This window comes from Argentina silus (genome assembly GCF_951799395.1).
Source record: "Argentina silus genome assembly, chromosome: 12".
Classification (NCBI taxonomy): domain Eukaryota; kingdom Metazoa; phylum Chordata; class Actinopteri; order Argentiniformes; family Argentinidae; genus Argentina; species Argentina silus.
In genome coordinates, this window is record NC_139666.1 from 3,455,252 (window position 1) to 3,473,560 (window position 18,309).

Sequence of the window (18,309 nt, forward strand, 5' to 3'; positions counted from 1 at the left end):
ACAAAACGTCCATCATTCTCCAATACTTTACTAACCCTATACTAACACTAACCCACATCCCGCAAGTTCATCTGACATGGGCAGACATAGAAGCGAAAATACCGCTTGATAACCACTGCAAACGAGGACAAAATAATGTGAATCAATAATGACAAGCAATAGAAATACATAACAGAAACAAGGTATTTATTGATAACATTGTACCCCAAACTGACTTTACGTATCAGTGTTTTCATCGACGTTTAACCTCCTCCTGCTCCAATTCTTACAACACATGTTTCAGTCGGCTCGAATTTCTGAGAACCTTTAGGCCTAAGGACGGTTTCGGGTTGAGCATTGTGGGAGTGTTTCATTATGACAAACATCACTTTGGTATGGGGCCTGCCCGAAAGGCATCTATGCCCGTATGTTCCCACGTCCTCCTATATAGGACCCCATTTGTGAGACAAATCAGGGCGGGACATAAAACGCCTACCCATCCTTTCGAGACACATGCCAATTCAATTTGTTTAATTAACAGGTTGTCCTAAACATGGAATCAACTTTTTTGTGTGGAGATGGGTGGCTCTTAAAAGAGCCTTTGGATTTAAAGTCGGGTTGTTGACGTTGGGAGTATTTTAACCGCCGAAGCCGTACAGGGTGCGTCCCTGGCGCTTCAGAGCGTAGACAACATCCATGGCGGTGACGGTCTTCCTCTTGGCATGCTCGGTGTAGGTGACGGCATCACGGATCACGTTCTCCAGGAACACCTTCAACACACCGCGGGTCTCTTCGTAGATCAGACCAGAAATACGCTTAACACCCCCACGGCGAGCCAGACGGCGAATAGCGGGCTTGGTGATTCCCTGGATGTTATCACGGAGAACTTTGCGATGACGCTTAGCGCCTCCTTTCCCCAGTCCTTTACCACCTTTTCCTCGTCCAGACATTTTCAGGTTTCGATACGAGTAGCGAATAACTCAGCAGAGTAACATGGGACGAATTTATGTTCACTACGAGGACGTGATTGAGACCAGTCTTTACAGGAAACGCGCGCTGTCGCCATCCTCTAGTTTTATGCTGGTGGGTGTTGTAAAGGGAGGAGCTTCTGCTGGGGACAGTCCCCAAACCCACACTGCAGTATCGCGAGAGCTGGATAACATGTTGGTAGGGAGAAAGTGATCAGGGATGCTCAACCAGCGGTCCTAGGACCCCGGTGGGGTTCACCACAACACTTTGAAACAGAAAACAGAGAGCTTGCAGGGGGTCCCCAGACAACCAGGGAAAACCTCACCAAGATAAAGACGAACTTCTTTCATTTTTAATGTAAGAGACCAGGTCAAGTCTGGACAAGTCTCTCTTGAAAAGGAGATGCTATCTCAATGGCATTGACCTGTGTAAATAAAGGTTAAGTAAAGAGACACCAGTTTGCAGGCATTTCAACAAACCAAAATTCAATAACATCAACTCAATAACCTTGGGTGAACAAGTGAGCCACTGTTTTGGAATAGCTCGGGCTACACAAGTATTTGTTTTAACAAAAGGGGGAAATCCTGAGAAGATCCGATTCCCCAATATGCTGTAGGCCTCAATTTCAATTTCCATAGTATTTTTTCTGTCGTCCCGCTTATATAAAATATTGGAGTGTGGTGGACGTTTTGTACCATTCCCTATCATATCATCTTTCTCATTCTTCCATGTTTTTTTACGTATTAATGTATCTTTTCTACGTGTGAGATACTGTATCTCGCCATAGTAAAGGAGGGAGGTACGGGGGGGCAGGGGGCGCGCGGTGTACGCGCGCGCAGATAATTTTCTTTGTCCGTGACGCATGCACCTGTTTTGAGCGCCAGAGCAAGGCTGGGATTTTGTAAACTTACTGCCTCGAGTGTCTAGAGCCACAGAATTTGCATAGCTCCCCCTTCATATGGTGGGTGAGCATACACTGTCTTCACATTCGTTTCTGTAAAGCAACGAGACGTCAGCACCATGCCCGAGCCAGCGAAGTCAGCGCCCAAGAAGGGTTCCAAGAAAGCCGTCACTAAGACCGCCGGCAAAGGCGGCAAGAAGCGCAGAAAGTCCAGGAAGGAGAGCTACGCCATCTACGTGTACAAGGTCCTGAAGCAGGTCCACCCCGACACCGGCATCTCTTCCAAGGCCATGGGAATCATGAATTCCTTCGTCAACGACATCTTCGAGCGCATCGCCGGAGAATCCTCTCGCCTGGCCCACTACAACAAGCGTTCTACCATCACCTCCAGGGAGATCCAGACCGCCGTGCGTCTGCTGCTCCCCGGTGAGCTGGCCAAGCACGCCGTGTCCGAGGGCACCAAGGCCGTGACCAAGTACACCAGCTCCAAGTAAACAGCGTTTTCGCCTGCTCTACTAAACCCAAAGGCTCTTTTAAGAGCCACCCACCCTGTCAATGAGAGAGCAGTGCCATAGAGTTGACCTTGAGCGTGCTACGTTGCAGTCAGTGTTCAGTAGTATTAATGATTACATTGTCATGAGCGAGTGCCGGAGATTTAGCGCATCTTTTGTTATTTCTCTGCCATTGTCTCGTTCAACTGCTGGATTGTTGTGTTTTTTTTATCTTTCTAATAAGCAGTCCTTCTGAATACAATGAACACGGGTAAGTACGCGCATGGCCAATTTCTGGGGACAAAGGTGGATTATTTTTTTTATTTTTTTTATATAATTGATTCACAATGTGTCTCAAACAAAACGTCGAGCCATAGGCCTCAATATTGATACTAATTTAAAATCCGTCATGTATGGGTTGTTCTCTGAAAGTATGACGTCTGAAGTAACACAGTTATGCTGGACTCGATGCATAATGAGTACATAAAATGCGAAATAAAAGAAAGAAATGCGGGCTTAATTGAGAAAAAGGACGACTTGACATAAATAACTGACGATCTGTCCCATGGCAGGTTATGAACATAACTGTGGCTGCATACATGGACTGTCGGTCTCTCCTTTTCATTGGACTCGTACCGTTTTTAGACTTTTGCTTTGGATACGGGGGGACATCATTGTTGCATTCTGGTTGTTGCTGTGTTGTATTGGTTGTTTCTTTTGTTGTTGTTTTTAGTGTTGCAGAGAGAAAACACAAGGGGGGTAGGCATCAGATATGGTAAGTATGTGTATTATGGTGAATGTCATTTTATGAGTGGGAATAACACATTCTTAATGGAATGTAATAAAGATTATTTTAAATTGTAGGAAAAACACATTAAATAAAAAGATGCTCGAGATGACGCAAACATAGTTGTTGATGTTCTTTCTTTTTCTTCACTCCTCCCCGTTTGTCTTTCTTTACGAGGTTGGAAGTGCTAGTGATTGGACCATTTGTGGATCTGGATGGGTGGGGATGATCTTTTTTCCTCCTTGGCTGGTAAGAGACCAAGATGAGTCGGACAGGGGTGGAAAAAGGGCAGAGAGGTACAGAGGTGGTTCCAGGCCTCCTTCCGTCTCTACATGACCATGACCAATCGCCGATCATAGCTCCCCTCCGATTCACCCTTGCTCAGGACATGTCTCTCCCTCAGCCTCAGTCACAGGGGTCGGCTGAGGTGGGTTGCTCCTGTCTTTCCATGGACGCCTCTGGTCTCTGTGGGTTCTCCGGGATGTCATCTCCTCCTCTCCTTTCTCCCGGCTGGGTTTGCTGCTGCTGCTGCTGCTGGGGCGGAGGTTGGAGGGAGGCTGCATCGGCGTCTTCCTCTTCCTCCTGCTCCCTCTCCATCCCTCTACCCCTGGCTCTATTACTGTACAACTGAGGGCAGTTGAGAAAGGACTGACCACTCCTCCCGCACAGCGTGCACTTGTTGGTGTACTCCCTCGCCTTATGTCCAAATCCACAGCACTTCCAGCATTTTACGGTGTTACATTCCTTTGCCAGATGATCAGTTGCGTTACAAACGTAACAGCGACTGGCCTGTCCAGGATAATAGACTCTCCCGCTGTACGGTCCCAGGGATATCGTGTGGGGGATTTCGAGCAGAGACCCCTTGGACTGGCGCTTAGCTTGTACAAAGTACTTACGGACGCCATACCATACACCAAATTGGTCTACCGGCTTGGGTGGAGGACGCAAGATGGTGTAGTAGCGCTGCAAGAAGAGGTGGACATCCTCGTCAGCTACTCCACCCATCCAGAATTTGACTACGACTTCTCGTCAGGACTAATGGAAGACTCAAACTCCCACTTCTCCCAATCAGATGTTTGGGCTCGGGTGGAATGGAGTTCGAGAAACCTTCTCAAAGGGGACGTTGTCAAAGAAACACCGCTCAAAATCCCTTTTATTAGGACGGGTTATGAAGGAGAAAATATCCGTCAGCTCTATCCACCTGACTTCTGAACAGGAGATTAACTCCCACATCATCTCGGGAAGGCAGTTCCCCATGCCAAATGTAACGTAACCTTACCCAATGTTGGAGGGCTTCCTCTTGGCATGCTCGGTCTAGGTGACGGTATCACAGATCATGTTCTCCCGGAACACCTTCAACACACCACAGGTCTCTTTGTAGATCAGACCAGAGATAAGCTTGATACCCCCACGGCGAGCCAGGTGGTGAATAGCCGGCTTGGTGATAGCCTGGAGAACTGAGAACTCACAGAGAGAACTCGCAGAGAACTTTGTGAGGACGCTTGGTGCCTCCTTATCCGAGTCCCTTTCCTCCTTTTCCAATGCCATACATTTTCACGATGAGTACTAGTAGAAGTAAGACTTCAGAGGTAATGAGGGGTGCATTTATCTCCGCTATGAGGATGTGATTGAGACCAGCCTTTACAGGGAGAGCGCGCTGTTGCCTGCCTCTTTTTTGTGGAGTTGTTGCAGAGGGAGGGAGCTTTTGCTAGGGACAACCCAGTAGGGTGTAATTGCAGACCGCAATTCGGGCGTTTCTTGATATGGGTGTTCCTTGACATCAGAAAAACCCCTCCAGTCCACTCTCAGCACGTGTATTCAAAACATCATCAGATGTCATACAGAGTTGTTTTACAAAATATAATTTATCTGATCCAAAAGTACATGATCAACATGTAAAAGACCCTTCCTCCTTTCAGCAATAGTAGCCTAGGTAACATTTTATCTGAACATCATGTGCCCCATGACATTACTGCTTTATCCTCTCGTCTGTGTCTGTCTTTCTCTCTCTCTATCAGCTCCTCAACAGTTCCCTCTTCTTGACTACATCACCATTCAATCTTAGGTCTGTATTCCACTTATTTCCTACTTGTGTGTCAGAAAAATTATAAACAGTTGTTTGAAAATGTGCTAGGCCAAAAATCTAACTAACTTCGTAACACACAGCCTACAAGTTGGCACAACAGTTACTTCTGTAAAATTGGGAATCCAGTTGAGAGCTCTGGACACCTGAGTTGCATAAAGAATCAGCATTACTTATGAATTCTCACATCTCTGGTTTTGGCAGCCGATTGGTGCTGATGTATTCTGTCTGAGAAAATCTGTGGGGACAGATATATTAAAATTAATTGAATGTTGAATTAATATTATATTACATAATATTAGCGAAAGGAGAATAACCCCAAACATTTAAAAATCAAGAGCCTTTTAAGTTGTAGGTCTATGGATGTGAATGTTAAATGAGGGTTTCATTTGCTTTTACGTGCATTTGTGCCCCACGTAGTGAGACATAGTGAGATATGTACGTGTCTACCCCCTGGAGAGTGTTCCTGATCAGCAGGACAGTTGTTTTGGCGTTTTTCTTAATTATAGTGATCATTCTTCAGTCATCCACTATGTAAGTCTTCCTTGGCCTACCGGCTTGTTTGCGATTGCTGAGCTCACCCGTGCTTTTTTCCAATGTTCCAAACTGTTGATTTTGGCATGCCTAAGGTTTTGGCTATGTTTCAGATTTATTTTCTTCATATTTTTTATATATTCATTGTTATATAAATGTCATTGACTTTGGTCCTCATGTTGACAGACACAAATTGCAAACTCCAAAGGCAAATGCAAAGCCTAGAACCAATACTAGAAATTGAAATAGCTCTCTTATACCTGCAAAAATTACATGACAGAACACACCTGACTTACCAGAAACACCTGTCAAGTCAAACGGTTGAAGTGTAGAGCCAAAAGAGGAAAAAAAGGCATTTCTGTCCCATTACGTATGCAGGGCACTGTAAATAAAGTTTGATTTGAACTTGTCCTGCTCCATGAAGGATGATTGTGCTCCCGCATTGGACAGTGACAATGTGGTTCCCTTCCATACAAAACATTATTCAGGTTAACTGACTGAACTCTATAATTAACGATATAAAGTGTTTATTAAACAAAATGGGTTATTTATTGAGGCGTAATTTGCACAAATTCAATATATTTCAATAAGCTGCGTAGCCAACAAATGCTCATATTTCTGATGAACCACAACAAGTTCGGGGGTGTATTGAAATATCAAACATGTCTCTTAAAAAATATATGTATATATAGAGAGAGATTGAGATTGAGATGCAAGGTGTTTCCAGTACACAGATAATATGTAAACTTGACAGGCAATACATTTGATCCACGGTGTATTAAAATGTAATTTGATTTATGTGAAATATGTTTTTTGAATTTCAACCCTGAATTAATTTTCATTAATCTTGTTTACAGATCGTGAAATAGAACTTTGTGTGGTAAAATGCATATTTAAATTACTGCATTTATTTATTCACATTATGCCATACCAATCAGAAATACATCACAGATTCCTTTTATTCTGGCACAACAGAATTCAATACAGAGAATCTCTGACATAAGATTAGTAAAACAATATTCTTTAAAGACATCATACGACGTTGATTCAGAGTTGCAAGTGAGAAAAAGATCAAAGATATTTAAGAAACCATTTTGGGTGACAATAAGAGTCTCAAAATTAATTTTCGGATTTCTGGTAGATTTAGGCCATAAACAAGAGGATTCAAAATTGGTGGAAGAACTAAGAACTCAATTGATAAAATCACAACTACCAATGGATTTAGTTCATTAGCGTCATAACGACTGAGAGCAAGTTCACAAAACGCGGTTATTGAATAGTTAACAAATGTAATAATGTGAGGTAAACATGTTTGTAATGCTTTGCCTCTGAACTCTGAAGAACTTTTCTTACAAACAAGTAGAATTCTTAAGTAAGTATATAATACAAAACCCAAGGGTAAAAAGACGGTAGTTGCAGCAACAAACATTCCTGCAATATTATTTAATTGAGTGTCGACACATGACAGCTTCACCACAGACCAGTTGTGGCAAAATACTCTTTGTATTTGATTATTACACAATGGCAGCATAATGGCCAAGTATACACAAAATCCAATAGAAAAAATGGGATATATCCAGGCAAAGGCAATTAAGAGACAAACTGGCTTTACATTCATTATGCTGTGGTAATGTAATGGCTTACATATTGCAACATATCTGTCATAAGCCATAATGCTTAAAATGGTGAGTTCATATGATGAGTAGGTATGTATGATATATATTTGGGTGAAACAACCAGGACGGGATATCAAGTGAGAGTCAGAGAGGAGATCCATCATGACTCTAAGAAAGAAACCAGCAGAGCCATAGAGAGAATTGATTGACAGACATGAAATGAAAAAATACATAGGCTCATGCAGTGACCTCTCTCGAAATACGACAAGTAATATGACAACATTGGAAGCTATAATGGCAACATACAGAACCAGTGACAAGATGAAGAAAATGTATCTGGAGAATCCCTGGTCCTCAAACATGGTGAAATAGAAATAGAATGGAAAAGTTCTATTTTCCATGTGAGCCAGAAACGGTGCTGAGCTGGGAAATTAGAGAGAAAACACTGGTGAATAGTGTCGTCTCTACTGTGTGAAGGAGAGGCATGCAGGGCTGCAACATCGGCCTGCTCCTGTAGCAGCTGATTGATCAGTTCATCTAGGTGTGCCCTTAAAGAGACATTAAACTTACAAGTTTGTCAGATAATGTCAAGAAGCATCGTAATCCCACATCATTGTCCCTTTAATGTCACTTCAGATTCCACTAATTTCCCTTTAACTATAACTGACACTTAGGTAGGTCTTATGAATTGAGATATGTTTTCTATTGCTGAATCAATCAAACTAAATTACAAAGTAACAAAAACAATCCAATTAGTTTTCCCTTTTTTTTGCATGCCTTATATTACAAACCCCATAATTGGGTAATATTGCAAAAATATCACAATCTAAAGCTTACACAAATACTGAAAATGCACTCTTTATCAATATGGCACATCATTTCAAACCTATTATGTAAATGCTGTACTCTGTATTACTAATATATTAGCACCAGACATACATCACCAAGTGGCCTTCCGACCATTGAGGGCATGTTCAGATTACCTGCTTGTGTTGTTGTCACATCTGCAGCCACACTGCTGTGTAATGAAGTACATGTATTTTATACTGCTCATCCTCTCCTCTGTGACTTCAGTGACAAGGACTCATAGGAGAATTGAAGCAATGACAATTTACTATTTTTCAATTGTTGAAAATCGTAGATCTTCCATGATGTGCTTTTTTAAGCTTTATCTTAAAACCTGCCTTATATGAAGAATGTTTTGAGCATAAAGTCTTATTTTTAATATTATTATTATTACTTTTATTAATAAATAATAATAATAATAATAATAATAAACCATTCTTTATACAAGGGTGTCCCACTGAGACCAAGGCCTCTTTTTCACAGGAACCCTGCTTATATTGTAGCAGATTTTCCACACTGTGCTTTTAGCTAAAAACTTGCCTTATATGGAGAATGTTTTAAGCAAAAAATCATATGGTGATTGGACTTTCCTATCCCTACAAACAATGTATGGCTCTTCAAATGCACATAACTACACACTGTATGTACCCCTCCAGTCCACTCTCACTACGTGTTTGCAAAACATCATCAGATGTCATACAGAGTTGTTTTACAAAATATAATTTATCTGATCCAAAAGTACATGATCAACATGTAATAGACCCTTCCACATTTCAGCAATAATCCTAGGTTACATTTTATCTGAACATCATGTGCCCCATGACATTACTACTTTATCCTCTGGTCTGTGTCTGTCTTTCTCTCTCTCTATCAGCTCCTCAACAGTTCCCTCTTCTTGACTACATCACCATTCAATCTTAGGTCTGTATTCCACTTATTTCCTATTTGTGTGTCAGAAAAATTATAAACAGTTGTTTAAAAATGTGCTAGGCCAAAAATCTAACTAACTTCGTAACACACAGCCTACAAGTTGGCACAACAGTTACTTCTGTAAAATTGGGAATCCAGTTGAGAGCTCTGGACACCTGAGTTGCATAAAGAATCAGCATTACTTATGAATTCTCACATCTCTGGTTTTGGCAGCCGATTGGTGCTGATGTATTCTATCTGAGAAAATCTGTGGGGACAGATATATTAATATTAATTGAATCTTGAATCTTGAATTAATATTATATGACATAATATTAGCGAAAGGAGAATAACCCCAAACATTTAAAAATCAAGAGCCTTTTAAGTTGTAGGTCTATGGATGTGAATGTTAAATGAGGGTTTCACTTGCTTTTATGTGCATTTGTGCCCCACGTAGTGAGACATAGTGAGATATGTACGTGTCTACCCCCTGGAGAGTGTTCCTGATCAGCAGGACAGTTGTTTTGGCGTTTTTCTTAATTATGGTGATCATTCTTCAGTCATCCACTATGTAAGTCTTCCTTGGCCTACCGGCTTGTTTGCGATTGCTGAGCTCACCCGTGCTTTTTTCCAATGTTCCAAACTGTTGATTTTGGCAAGCCTAAGGTTTTGGCTATGTTTCAGATTTATTTTCTTCATATTTTTTATATATTCATTGTTATATAAATGTCATTGACTTTGGTCCTCATGTTGACAGACACAAATAGCAAACTCCAAAGGCAAATGCAAAGCCTAGAACCAATACTAGAAATTGAAATAGCTCTCTTATACCTGCACAAATTACATGACAGAACACACCTGACTTACCAGAAACACCTGTCAAGCCCAACGGTTGAAGTGTGGAGCCAAAAGAGGAAAAAAAGGCATTTCTGTCCCATTACGTATGCAGGGCATTTTAAATAAAGTTTGATTTGAACTTGTCCTGATCCATGAAGGATGATTGTGCTCCCGCATTAGACAGTGACAATGTGGTTCCCTTCCATAAAAAACATTATTCAGGTTAACTGACTGAACTCTATAATTAACGATATAAAGTGTTTCATAAACAAAATGGGTTATTTATTGAGGCGTAATTTGCACCAATTCAATATATTTCAATAAGCTGCGTAGACAACAAAGTTCGGGGGTGTATTCAAATTACAAACATGTCTCTTATAAGTCTCAATATGTGAAAAAAGAAATATATATAAAACTTAGAGATTGAGATGCAAGGTGTTTCCAGTACACTGATAATATGTAAACTTGACAGGCAATACACTTGATCCATGGTGTATTAAAATGTAATTTGATTTATGTGAAATATGTTTTTTGAATTTCAACCCTGAATTAATTTTCATTAATCTTGTTTGCAGATCGTGAAATAGAACTTTGTGTGGTAAAATGCATATTTAAATTACTGCATTTATTAATTCACATTATGCCATACCAATCAGAAATACATCACAGATTCCTCTTATTCTGGCACAACAGAATTCACTACAGAGAATCTCTGACATAAGATTAGCAAAACAATATTCTTTAAAAACATCATACGACGTTGATTAAGAGTTGCAAGTGAGAAAAAGATCAAAGATATTTAAGAAACCATTTTGGGTGACAATAAGAGTCTCAAAATTAATCTTCGGATTTCTGGTAGATTTAGGCCATAAACAATAGGATTCAAAATTGGTGGAAGAACTAAGAACTCAATTGATAAAATCACAACTACCAATGGATTTAGTTCATTAGCGTCATAACGACTTAGAGTAAGTTCACAAAACGCAGTTATTGAATAGTTAACAAATGTAATAATGTGAGGTAAACATGTTTGTAATGCTTTGCCTCTGAACTCTGAAGAGCTTTTCTTACAAACAAGTATAATTCTTAAATAAGTATATAATACAAAACCCAAGGGTAGAAAGACTGTAGTTGCACTCACAAACATTCCTGCAATATTATTTATTGAAGTATCAAGACATGAGAGTTTCACTATTGACCAGTTAGAGCAGAATACTCTTGCTAATCGATTACCACACAATGGCAGCCTACTGGAAAAAAACAGGGCAAATCCAAGCGAGAAAACTGGATAGATCCAGGCAAAGGCTATTAAGAGACAAACTGCCTTGAAATTCATTATGCTGTGGTAATGTAATGGCTTACATATTGCAACATATCTGTCATAAGCCATAATGGTTAGAATGGTGAGTTCATATGATGCGTAGGTATATATAATATATATTTGGGTGAAACAACCAGGACGGGATATCAAGTGAGAGTCAGAGAGGAGATCCATCATGAATCTCGGGAAGAAACCAGCAGAGCCATAGAGAGAATTGATTGACAGACATGAAATGAAAAAATACATAGGCTCATGCAGTGATCTCTCTAGAAATACGACAAGTAATATGACAACATTGGAAACTATAATGGCAACATACAGAACCAGTGACAAGATAAAGAAAATGTATCTGGAGAATCCCTGGTCCTCAAACATAGTGAAGTAGAAATAGAATGGAGAAGTTCCATTTTCCATCTGAGCCAGAAACGGTGCTGAGCTGGGAAATTAGAGAGAAAACACTGGTGAATAGTGGCTTCTCTATTGTGTGAAGGAGAGGCATGCAGGGCTGCAACATAGGCCTGCTCCTGTAGCAGCTGATTGATCAGTTCATCTAGGTGTGCCCTTAAAGAGACATTAAACCTATAAGTTTGTCAGATAATGTCAAGAAGGGTCATAATCCCACATCATTGGTTATTGAACCCAAAGTGAATGTCCCTTTAATGTCACTTCAGATTCAACTAATTTCCATTTAACTATAACTGACACTTAGGTAGGTCTTGTGAATTGAGATATGTTTTCTATTGCTAAATCAATCAAACTAAATTACAAAGTAACAAAAACAATCCATTTAGTTTTCCCTTTTTTTGCATGCCTTATATTACAAACCCCATAATTGGGTAATATTGCAAAAATATCACAATCTAAAGCTTACACAAATACTGAAAATGCACTCTTTATCAACACATTATTTCAAACCTATTATGTAAATGCTGTACTCTGTATTACTAATATATTAGCACCAGACATACATCACCAAGTAGCCTCCAGACCATTGAGGGCATGTTCAGATTACCTGCTTGTGTTGTTGTCACATCTGCAGCCACACTGCTGTGTAATGAAGTACATGTATTTTATACTGCTCATCCTCTCCTCTGTGACTTCAGTGACGAGGACTCATAGGAGAATTGAAGCAATGACAATTTACTGTTTTTCAATTGTTGAAGATAGCAGATCTTCCATTATGTGCTTTTTGATGCTTTATCTTAAAACCTGCCTTATTTGGAGAATGTTTTGAGCATAAAATCTTATTTTGAATATGATTATTATGATTATTATGATTATTATTGAACCCTTCTTTATACAGGGGTGTCCCACTGAGACCAAGGCCTCTTTTTCTTACATTGTAGCAGAATTTTCACACTGCTAAAAACTTGCCTTATATGGAGAATGTTTAAAGCACAAATTCATACAGTGTTTGGACTTTCCTATCAGATCAAAAATGTATCAGATAAAATTAAATTACTTCAACAATCAAACAATTGACGGTTAAAAACACATTATTTGAACGTTCTATAGTGATCAGGTATTTCTCTATATTTTATATATTTTTATTATTTTGTTGATGATGACGGCTCTTGATGTTTGTCCTAACTAAATATTGCAGAAGCATGATTGCTGTCATGGCTATCTCTGTTGAAAAGCTGTTGTCATGAAAAGTTGTTATTTTCCCCAGGGAAATGGGTCTATTTCATGATTCAAACATAATTCAACACTCTGGGATAGATAAAAATGTATTAATTTAAGTTAAAAAATAACTTATTTAACCCACAAGGGCCAATAGTGGGGAGGTGATTAGAGGGAATACATAAACAAATTACACAAGACATAGTAACACAAAACAACCTTTTTACAATGCAAGTCATGGCTATTGATAGTATTGGATTCGTCATATATTCATGTAACAGTTAAATATAGGAAGACTGCGCATAAACTACTGGCCTGAAGTGACCCAAATACAGTTAGCCTACCTTTCTCAATGCCAGAGAAAGTCCAAATTCTGTTTGGGCAGGTATAGTTCTGTGTGGCCTTGACTCGTCTGTGATACCAAACCACTCTGGCTGGTACACCTTGAGGCCCTGAAACCCTTCAAACCTAAGAATAGGACTTATAGTGTCTGAATGAGAATAGTACAACTGTATTATTAACAACCCTTTGGTTATGTGGAATAGAAGCATAATAAAACATTTATTTGTCACGTCCATCGCATACAGCTGTAATTGATATAGTGAAATGCAGTCAACAACAATCAACAAATCAACAATGAAATATAATATAGTAATAATAAACCAGTGACAATAGTAGTGCATAAGGGTGTAGTGTAAGTGGCAGTAGTAATAATAACAATAGTAATATTGTAACCTGACATGCTGTACATATTTGACCCAGGTTTAAGATGTCCACCAGGCTCATTCAACTGTAAATAGGTATACACATTTAAATCAAGGCTGGCGCCACCAAAATCCATCTGCACAGGCAGGTAGGAAGGGGCGGCGGTGTATAGCTCTTCATCAGCCTTCTTATTTCCTGCTGTACCCCCTCACAAATATAATTCTTACATCCCTGGATAGCATCAAATTATGTAAAAAATATGACCTCAATTATAATTTCTACTACAGATAGATCCTAGACATTAGGAAATATTTGATGTAGACATTTTGCAGATGCACAATAATGTGTAATGTTTAATATGAAACAGTCCTCATTACAAAACAATGTATATTACTAGATATAACATTTGATGAAATTTGACTTGTATTAAAGCTGTCACAGTTAACATTCATCCAGGTTAGTCTCCCATAGTCTCTAGCGTGATTTTTGGTTTAATCTTCCTTAACACAATGAACCACATTTCCTTATTTTTCATACCTTTTATCTTTTCATCTTTTTATCTTTAACTTTTATCATGCATTGAATTTGATTGTTCAAGACAAATAAATGGGCCAATTGAAAAGTCAATGTCTCGACAGCTCTTCAGACAAAACAAAACCATCATCAATCACTTGACCTTTTATCTCCAAATGGAAACTTGTTCTATTTCATATGCTTAAAAAATGTAGCAGCAGTACAGTTCGGTCATGTGGTATCCTTTCAAATCTTGATTATATTTAATTTGATTTGATTTTAATATTGTAGAGCAACTTTATGGGATTTAAGCTATCCATGCATCTAGTTGCTCTCATTTAGGTTTTGAAGTAAGAATGTGCCACGGTGTACGGTTGCTCATAATCCCCAGGTCAAGTCCCACATCTCTCTCTGTCCTTCTTCATATAAAAACCCAGTATTCTGTTTCTAACTTGAGTCAGTTTAAGCCCATAAATGAGGGGGTTGAAAATTGGAGGAACAATTAGAAATTCTATAGCCAAGAAGTTCTGAAGGCTTTGTGGTAAATCTCTGGAACCATATCGAACGTACATTAAATCAAAAAACAAGGCAACTGTGACATTGAGTAATGACATTAAATGTGGCATGCATGTCTGCATGAACTTTCCCCTGTCCTTAAATGGACCGTAAACATGTTCTGATCAGATGCATATAAGAATACACAATGAAAAGGACATGCCCAAAAAAGAATAATATTCCACAGTATCCAACAATATTGTTTGTTGTGTTCGCAGAGCAAGAAAGCTTAACTATTGACCAATTATCACAGTAAAGTTTCTCTATGTGTGAGCCACATAACCTTAGTCTAGAAGTGAGGAATATAGTCACCGTCAGACAGAAAAGTGGACTGATCCAGGAGAATGAGACTAACTGAGCAACCCTCTGGTTAGTCATAACAGCCTGATATTCCAGTGGTTTACATATTGCCACATACCTGTCATATGCCATCACTGCTAAAATAGAGAGGTCACAGCAGGCAGAGGAGTATATTATAAATTCCTGAAACAGACATCCTGCATAAGAGATCACATGAGTATGAGACAGCAGATCCAGCAGGAATTTGGGGTAGAAGCCTGCTGTCCCATAAAGTGCATTGATGCACAAATTGCACAGGAGGATGTACATGGGCTCATGGAGATTTTTATCCAAGATGATGGTCACAATGAGAGCAACATTAACTAGAACAATCACACAATAACACAGCAAAGACAGAGAGAACAGTGTGAGTCTGTGGTTCATTGTCTCATTTAACCCAGAAAGTATAAACACTGTAATGATGGATACATTGTCCATTGTGTGTGTATATCTTCAAATAACAACAATTCATCAGAACAAAACATGTTTCTCCTTCTAACAACTGAACTTTAACCCTTACCAATACATATTTCCATCTTGTATAAGGTAGGAGTTGTTGCCAGTGGTAAGTAACCACCCGATATGCTCGTTATACCAGCTGTTAGTAAGAAAATGTCACATAGTACAATGGTAAGGTAAAGAGTAATGACCCGGTGCAGTGTGTTTCCATCCAGGTGAGTCTAGAGAACATTCTCTGTGCACACGGCTGTTTTATTGGCTCTCTAGCTGTAGAAACACATGGGCTGGTTGAGCTGGGAATTCAGGAGGTCCAATCAGTGATCTGAATTTAGTACATCTCAAATGTTCTCCAATAAACTGGTCCCTTGATAAAGAACATGCTGTTTGATTGGCACATGGTGTCCCTGCAGTACAGAGTTCTGACCAGCAGGCCTGTGAGACTGGTCGCTCTGTCGGCAGTGAGTGGAGGCTAGGTTGTTGTGGTTGTGGTTAGGGTTCGTATTTGGTTAGGCTAGGTTGCTGTTGTTGGGGGTGTTGGGGGTCTAACATTGCAGCTGTTGGGCCAAAGAATCTCTCCGCACCCGAACCTGCTGGTTCGGGTGCGGAGAGACCTGTAGCGCCTCCCGGAGGGGAGTGGGGTGAAAAGTCTGTGGTTGGGGTGAGAAATGTCCTTGACGATGCTGCGTGCCTTACACAAGCATCGTTTGCCCTGGACAGCTTCGATGGAGGGGAGTGAGGAACCGGTGATGCGTTGGGCAGTTTTCACCACCCTCTGCAGTGCTTTCCGGTCAGATGGCGAGCAGTTGCCATACCATACTGTGACACAGTTGGTAAGGATACTCTCGATGGTGCAGCGGTAGAAGTTCACCAGGATCTGAGGAGACAGATGTACCTTCTTTAGTCTCCTCAGGAAGAAGAGACGCTGGTGAGCCTTCTTTATCAGGGTGGAGGTGTTGAGGGTCCAGGAGAGGTCCTCAGAGATGTGGACACCCAGAAACTTGAAGCTGGTGACTCGCTCCACCTCAGTCCCGTTGATGAGGATGGGGGTGTGTGCGCCAGCTTTAGACTTCCTGAAGTCCACAATGAGCTCTTTGGTCTTCCTGGTGTTGAGAGCCAGGTTATTTTCGTTGCACCACACTGTTAGGTGCTGGACCTCCTCCCTGTAGGCCGACTCATCGTTGTTGCTGATGAGACCAATCACCGTTGTGTCGTCTGCAAACTTAACAATGGTGTTTGAGCCATGTACAGGTGTGCAGTCGTAGGTGAAGAGGGAGTAAAGGAGGGGGCTCAGCACACAGCCTTGTGGAACGCCGGTGTTCAGGGTGAGGGTCGAGGAGGTGTGGTTGTGAAGCCTAACAGACTGCGGCCTGTTGGTTAGGAAGTCCAGAATCCAGTTGCAGAGGGAGGAGTTGATGCCCAGTTGCCTGAGTTTGGAGATCAGTTTGGAGGGGATGATGGTGTTGAATGCTGAACTGAAGTCAATAAACAGCATTCTCACATAAGAGTTAGTCTTGTCGAGGTGGGACAGGGCAGAGTGAAGTGCCGTTGAAATGGCATCCTCTGTACTCCTGTTCTGCCGGTAGGCGAATTGAAAGGGGTCCAGTGTGGGTGGTAGGCAGGTCATACGCTCATACGCTGCTACACTGTTCATACTGCATCCTATTTATTTATTCTGCTTATAATGCTACTGCTAATTCATATACTGCACTACTTATACTATACTGCACTACTAGACTGCTCATTTACTGCACTACCTGTATATACTGCTCACACTGCACTTTCTGCTTTTTTGCACTTCTGGTTAGACGCTAACTGCATTTCGTTGTCTCTGTACTTGTACTCTGCACAATGACAATAAAGTTGAATCTAATCTAATAATCTAATCTAATCTAATTTTTAGTAAATGTCAGCGTTTTTATAACTTCCTATTTATAACTTCCCTAAAAGTAAGTAAATAAAACCAATTCAGAAATGTCAATTTAAAAAAATCTCAAAGCAACATGGAAAACTCTAAATCAATACTACAAAGGAAGAAGGCTTCTGTGGAATTTCTGTCAAACTTCTCTGATGGTGAAAGGTCCTTTACTGATCCTTTTGATATTACTTGTGTTTTTCATAGATTCTTTGTAAATGTGAGTGTTTCTCTTGGGGAAAAGTGGCAAGTGGAAGTCCACTAGATTATATACATGGTTGTTATCCTCTTTTATGTTCCTTGACCGTCTTGATACCAAAGAGGTAAATTATGTTGTAGACCATCTTAAAATATCAGCAGCAGGACATAATGAATTAGTGCTGCTCTTATTTTACATTTACAGCAGACACTTTTATCCAAAGCGACTTACAATAAGTATATTTGTCTAAAGTAAGTGAATCATCAGAAGAAAAAAAAAACTATGCTGGTACCAGGAGCCATTGGCAGTCACAATGCTAGAAGGGGAGATACTGTATTTCAATAAACTGCGTAGCCTACAAATGCTCATATTTATAATGGACCACAACAAGTTAGGGGGTGTATTCAAATTACAAACATGTCTCTTTTCAGTTTCAAAATGTGGAAAAAAATAAATCTAAAACTTAGAGATTGAGATATAAGGTGTTTCCAGTACACTGATAAGATGTAAACTTGACAGGCAATACATTTGATCCATGGTGGAATTAATTTTCATTAATCTTGTTTGCAGATCGTGAAATAAAACTTTGTGTGGTAAAATGCATATTTAAATTACTGCATTTATTTATTCACATTATGCCATACCAATCAGAAATACATCACAGATTCCTTTTATTCTGGCACAACAGAATTCACTACAGAGAATCTCTGACATAAGATTAGCAAAACAAT

At 40.0% G+C, this 18,309-nt stretch overlaps 5 protein-coding genes across 5 annotated transcripts; 1 reads left to right on the plus strand and 4 right to left on the minus strand.

The window, feature by feature from the left end:
- Nucleotides 1-210: 210 nt before the first annotated feature.
- On the minus strand, nucleotides 211-929 carry LOC310812842 (histone H4; the record flags this gene model as incomplete). Its single annotated transcript, XM_083681554.1, has 1 exon — nucleotides 211-929. One exon carries the CDS (start codon nucleotides 927-929, stop codon nucleotides 618-620), a length of 312 nt encoding a protein of 103 aa, XP_083537680.1. The 3' UTR covers nucleotides 211-617.
- Nucleotides 930-1,968: 1,039 nt separating this feature from the next.
- On the plus strand, nucleotides 1,969-2,387 carry LOC310812840 (histone H2B; the record flags this gene model as incomplete). The annotated part of the gene is made up of 1 exon (XM_083681552.1): nucleotides 1,969-2,387. The coding sequence occupies one exon, from the start codon at nucleotides 1,969-1,971 to the stop codon at nucleotides 2,341-2,343; it is 375 nt and encodes a 124-aa protein (XP_083537678.1). The 3' UTR covers nucleotides 2,344-2,387.
- Nucleotides 2,388-6,825: 4,438 nt separating this feature from the next.
- On the minus strand, nucleotides 6,826-7,722 carry LOC310813180 (olfactory receptor 10J4-like; the record flags this gene model as incomplete). Its single annotated transcript, XM_083682043.1, has 1 exon — nucleotides 6,826-7,722. One exon carries the CDS (start codon nucleotides 7,720-7,722, stop codon nucleotides 6,826-6,828), a length of 897 nt encoding a protein of 298 aa, XP_083538169.1.
- Nucleotides 7,723-10,751: 3,029 nt separating this feature from the next.
- On the minus strand, nucleotides 10,752-11,648 carry LOC310813181 (olfactory receptor 10J4-like; the record flags this gene model as incomplete). Its single annotated transcript, XM_083682044.1, has 1 exon — nucleotides 10,752-11,648. One exon carries the CDS (start codon nucleotides 11,646-11,648, stop codon nucleotides 10,752-10,754), a length of 897 nt encoding a protein of 298 aa, XP_083538170.1.
- A 2,858-nt stretch (nucleotides 11,649-14,506) lies between these two features.
- Nucleotides 14,507-15,446, minus strand: LOC310813183 (olfactory receptor 11H6-like; the record flags this gene model as incomplete). The annotated part of the gene is given in 2 exon segments (XM_083682046.1): nucleotides 14,507-14,773; nucleotides 14,775-15,446. Coding segments are annotated over 2 exon segments (939 nt in total).
- Nucleotides 15,447-18,309: the final 2,863 nt, after the last annotated feature.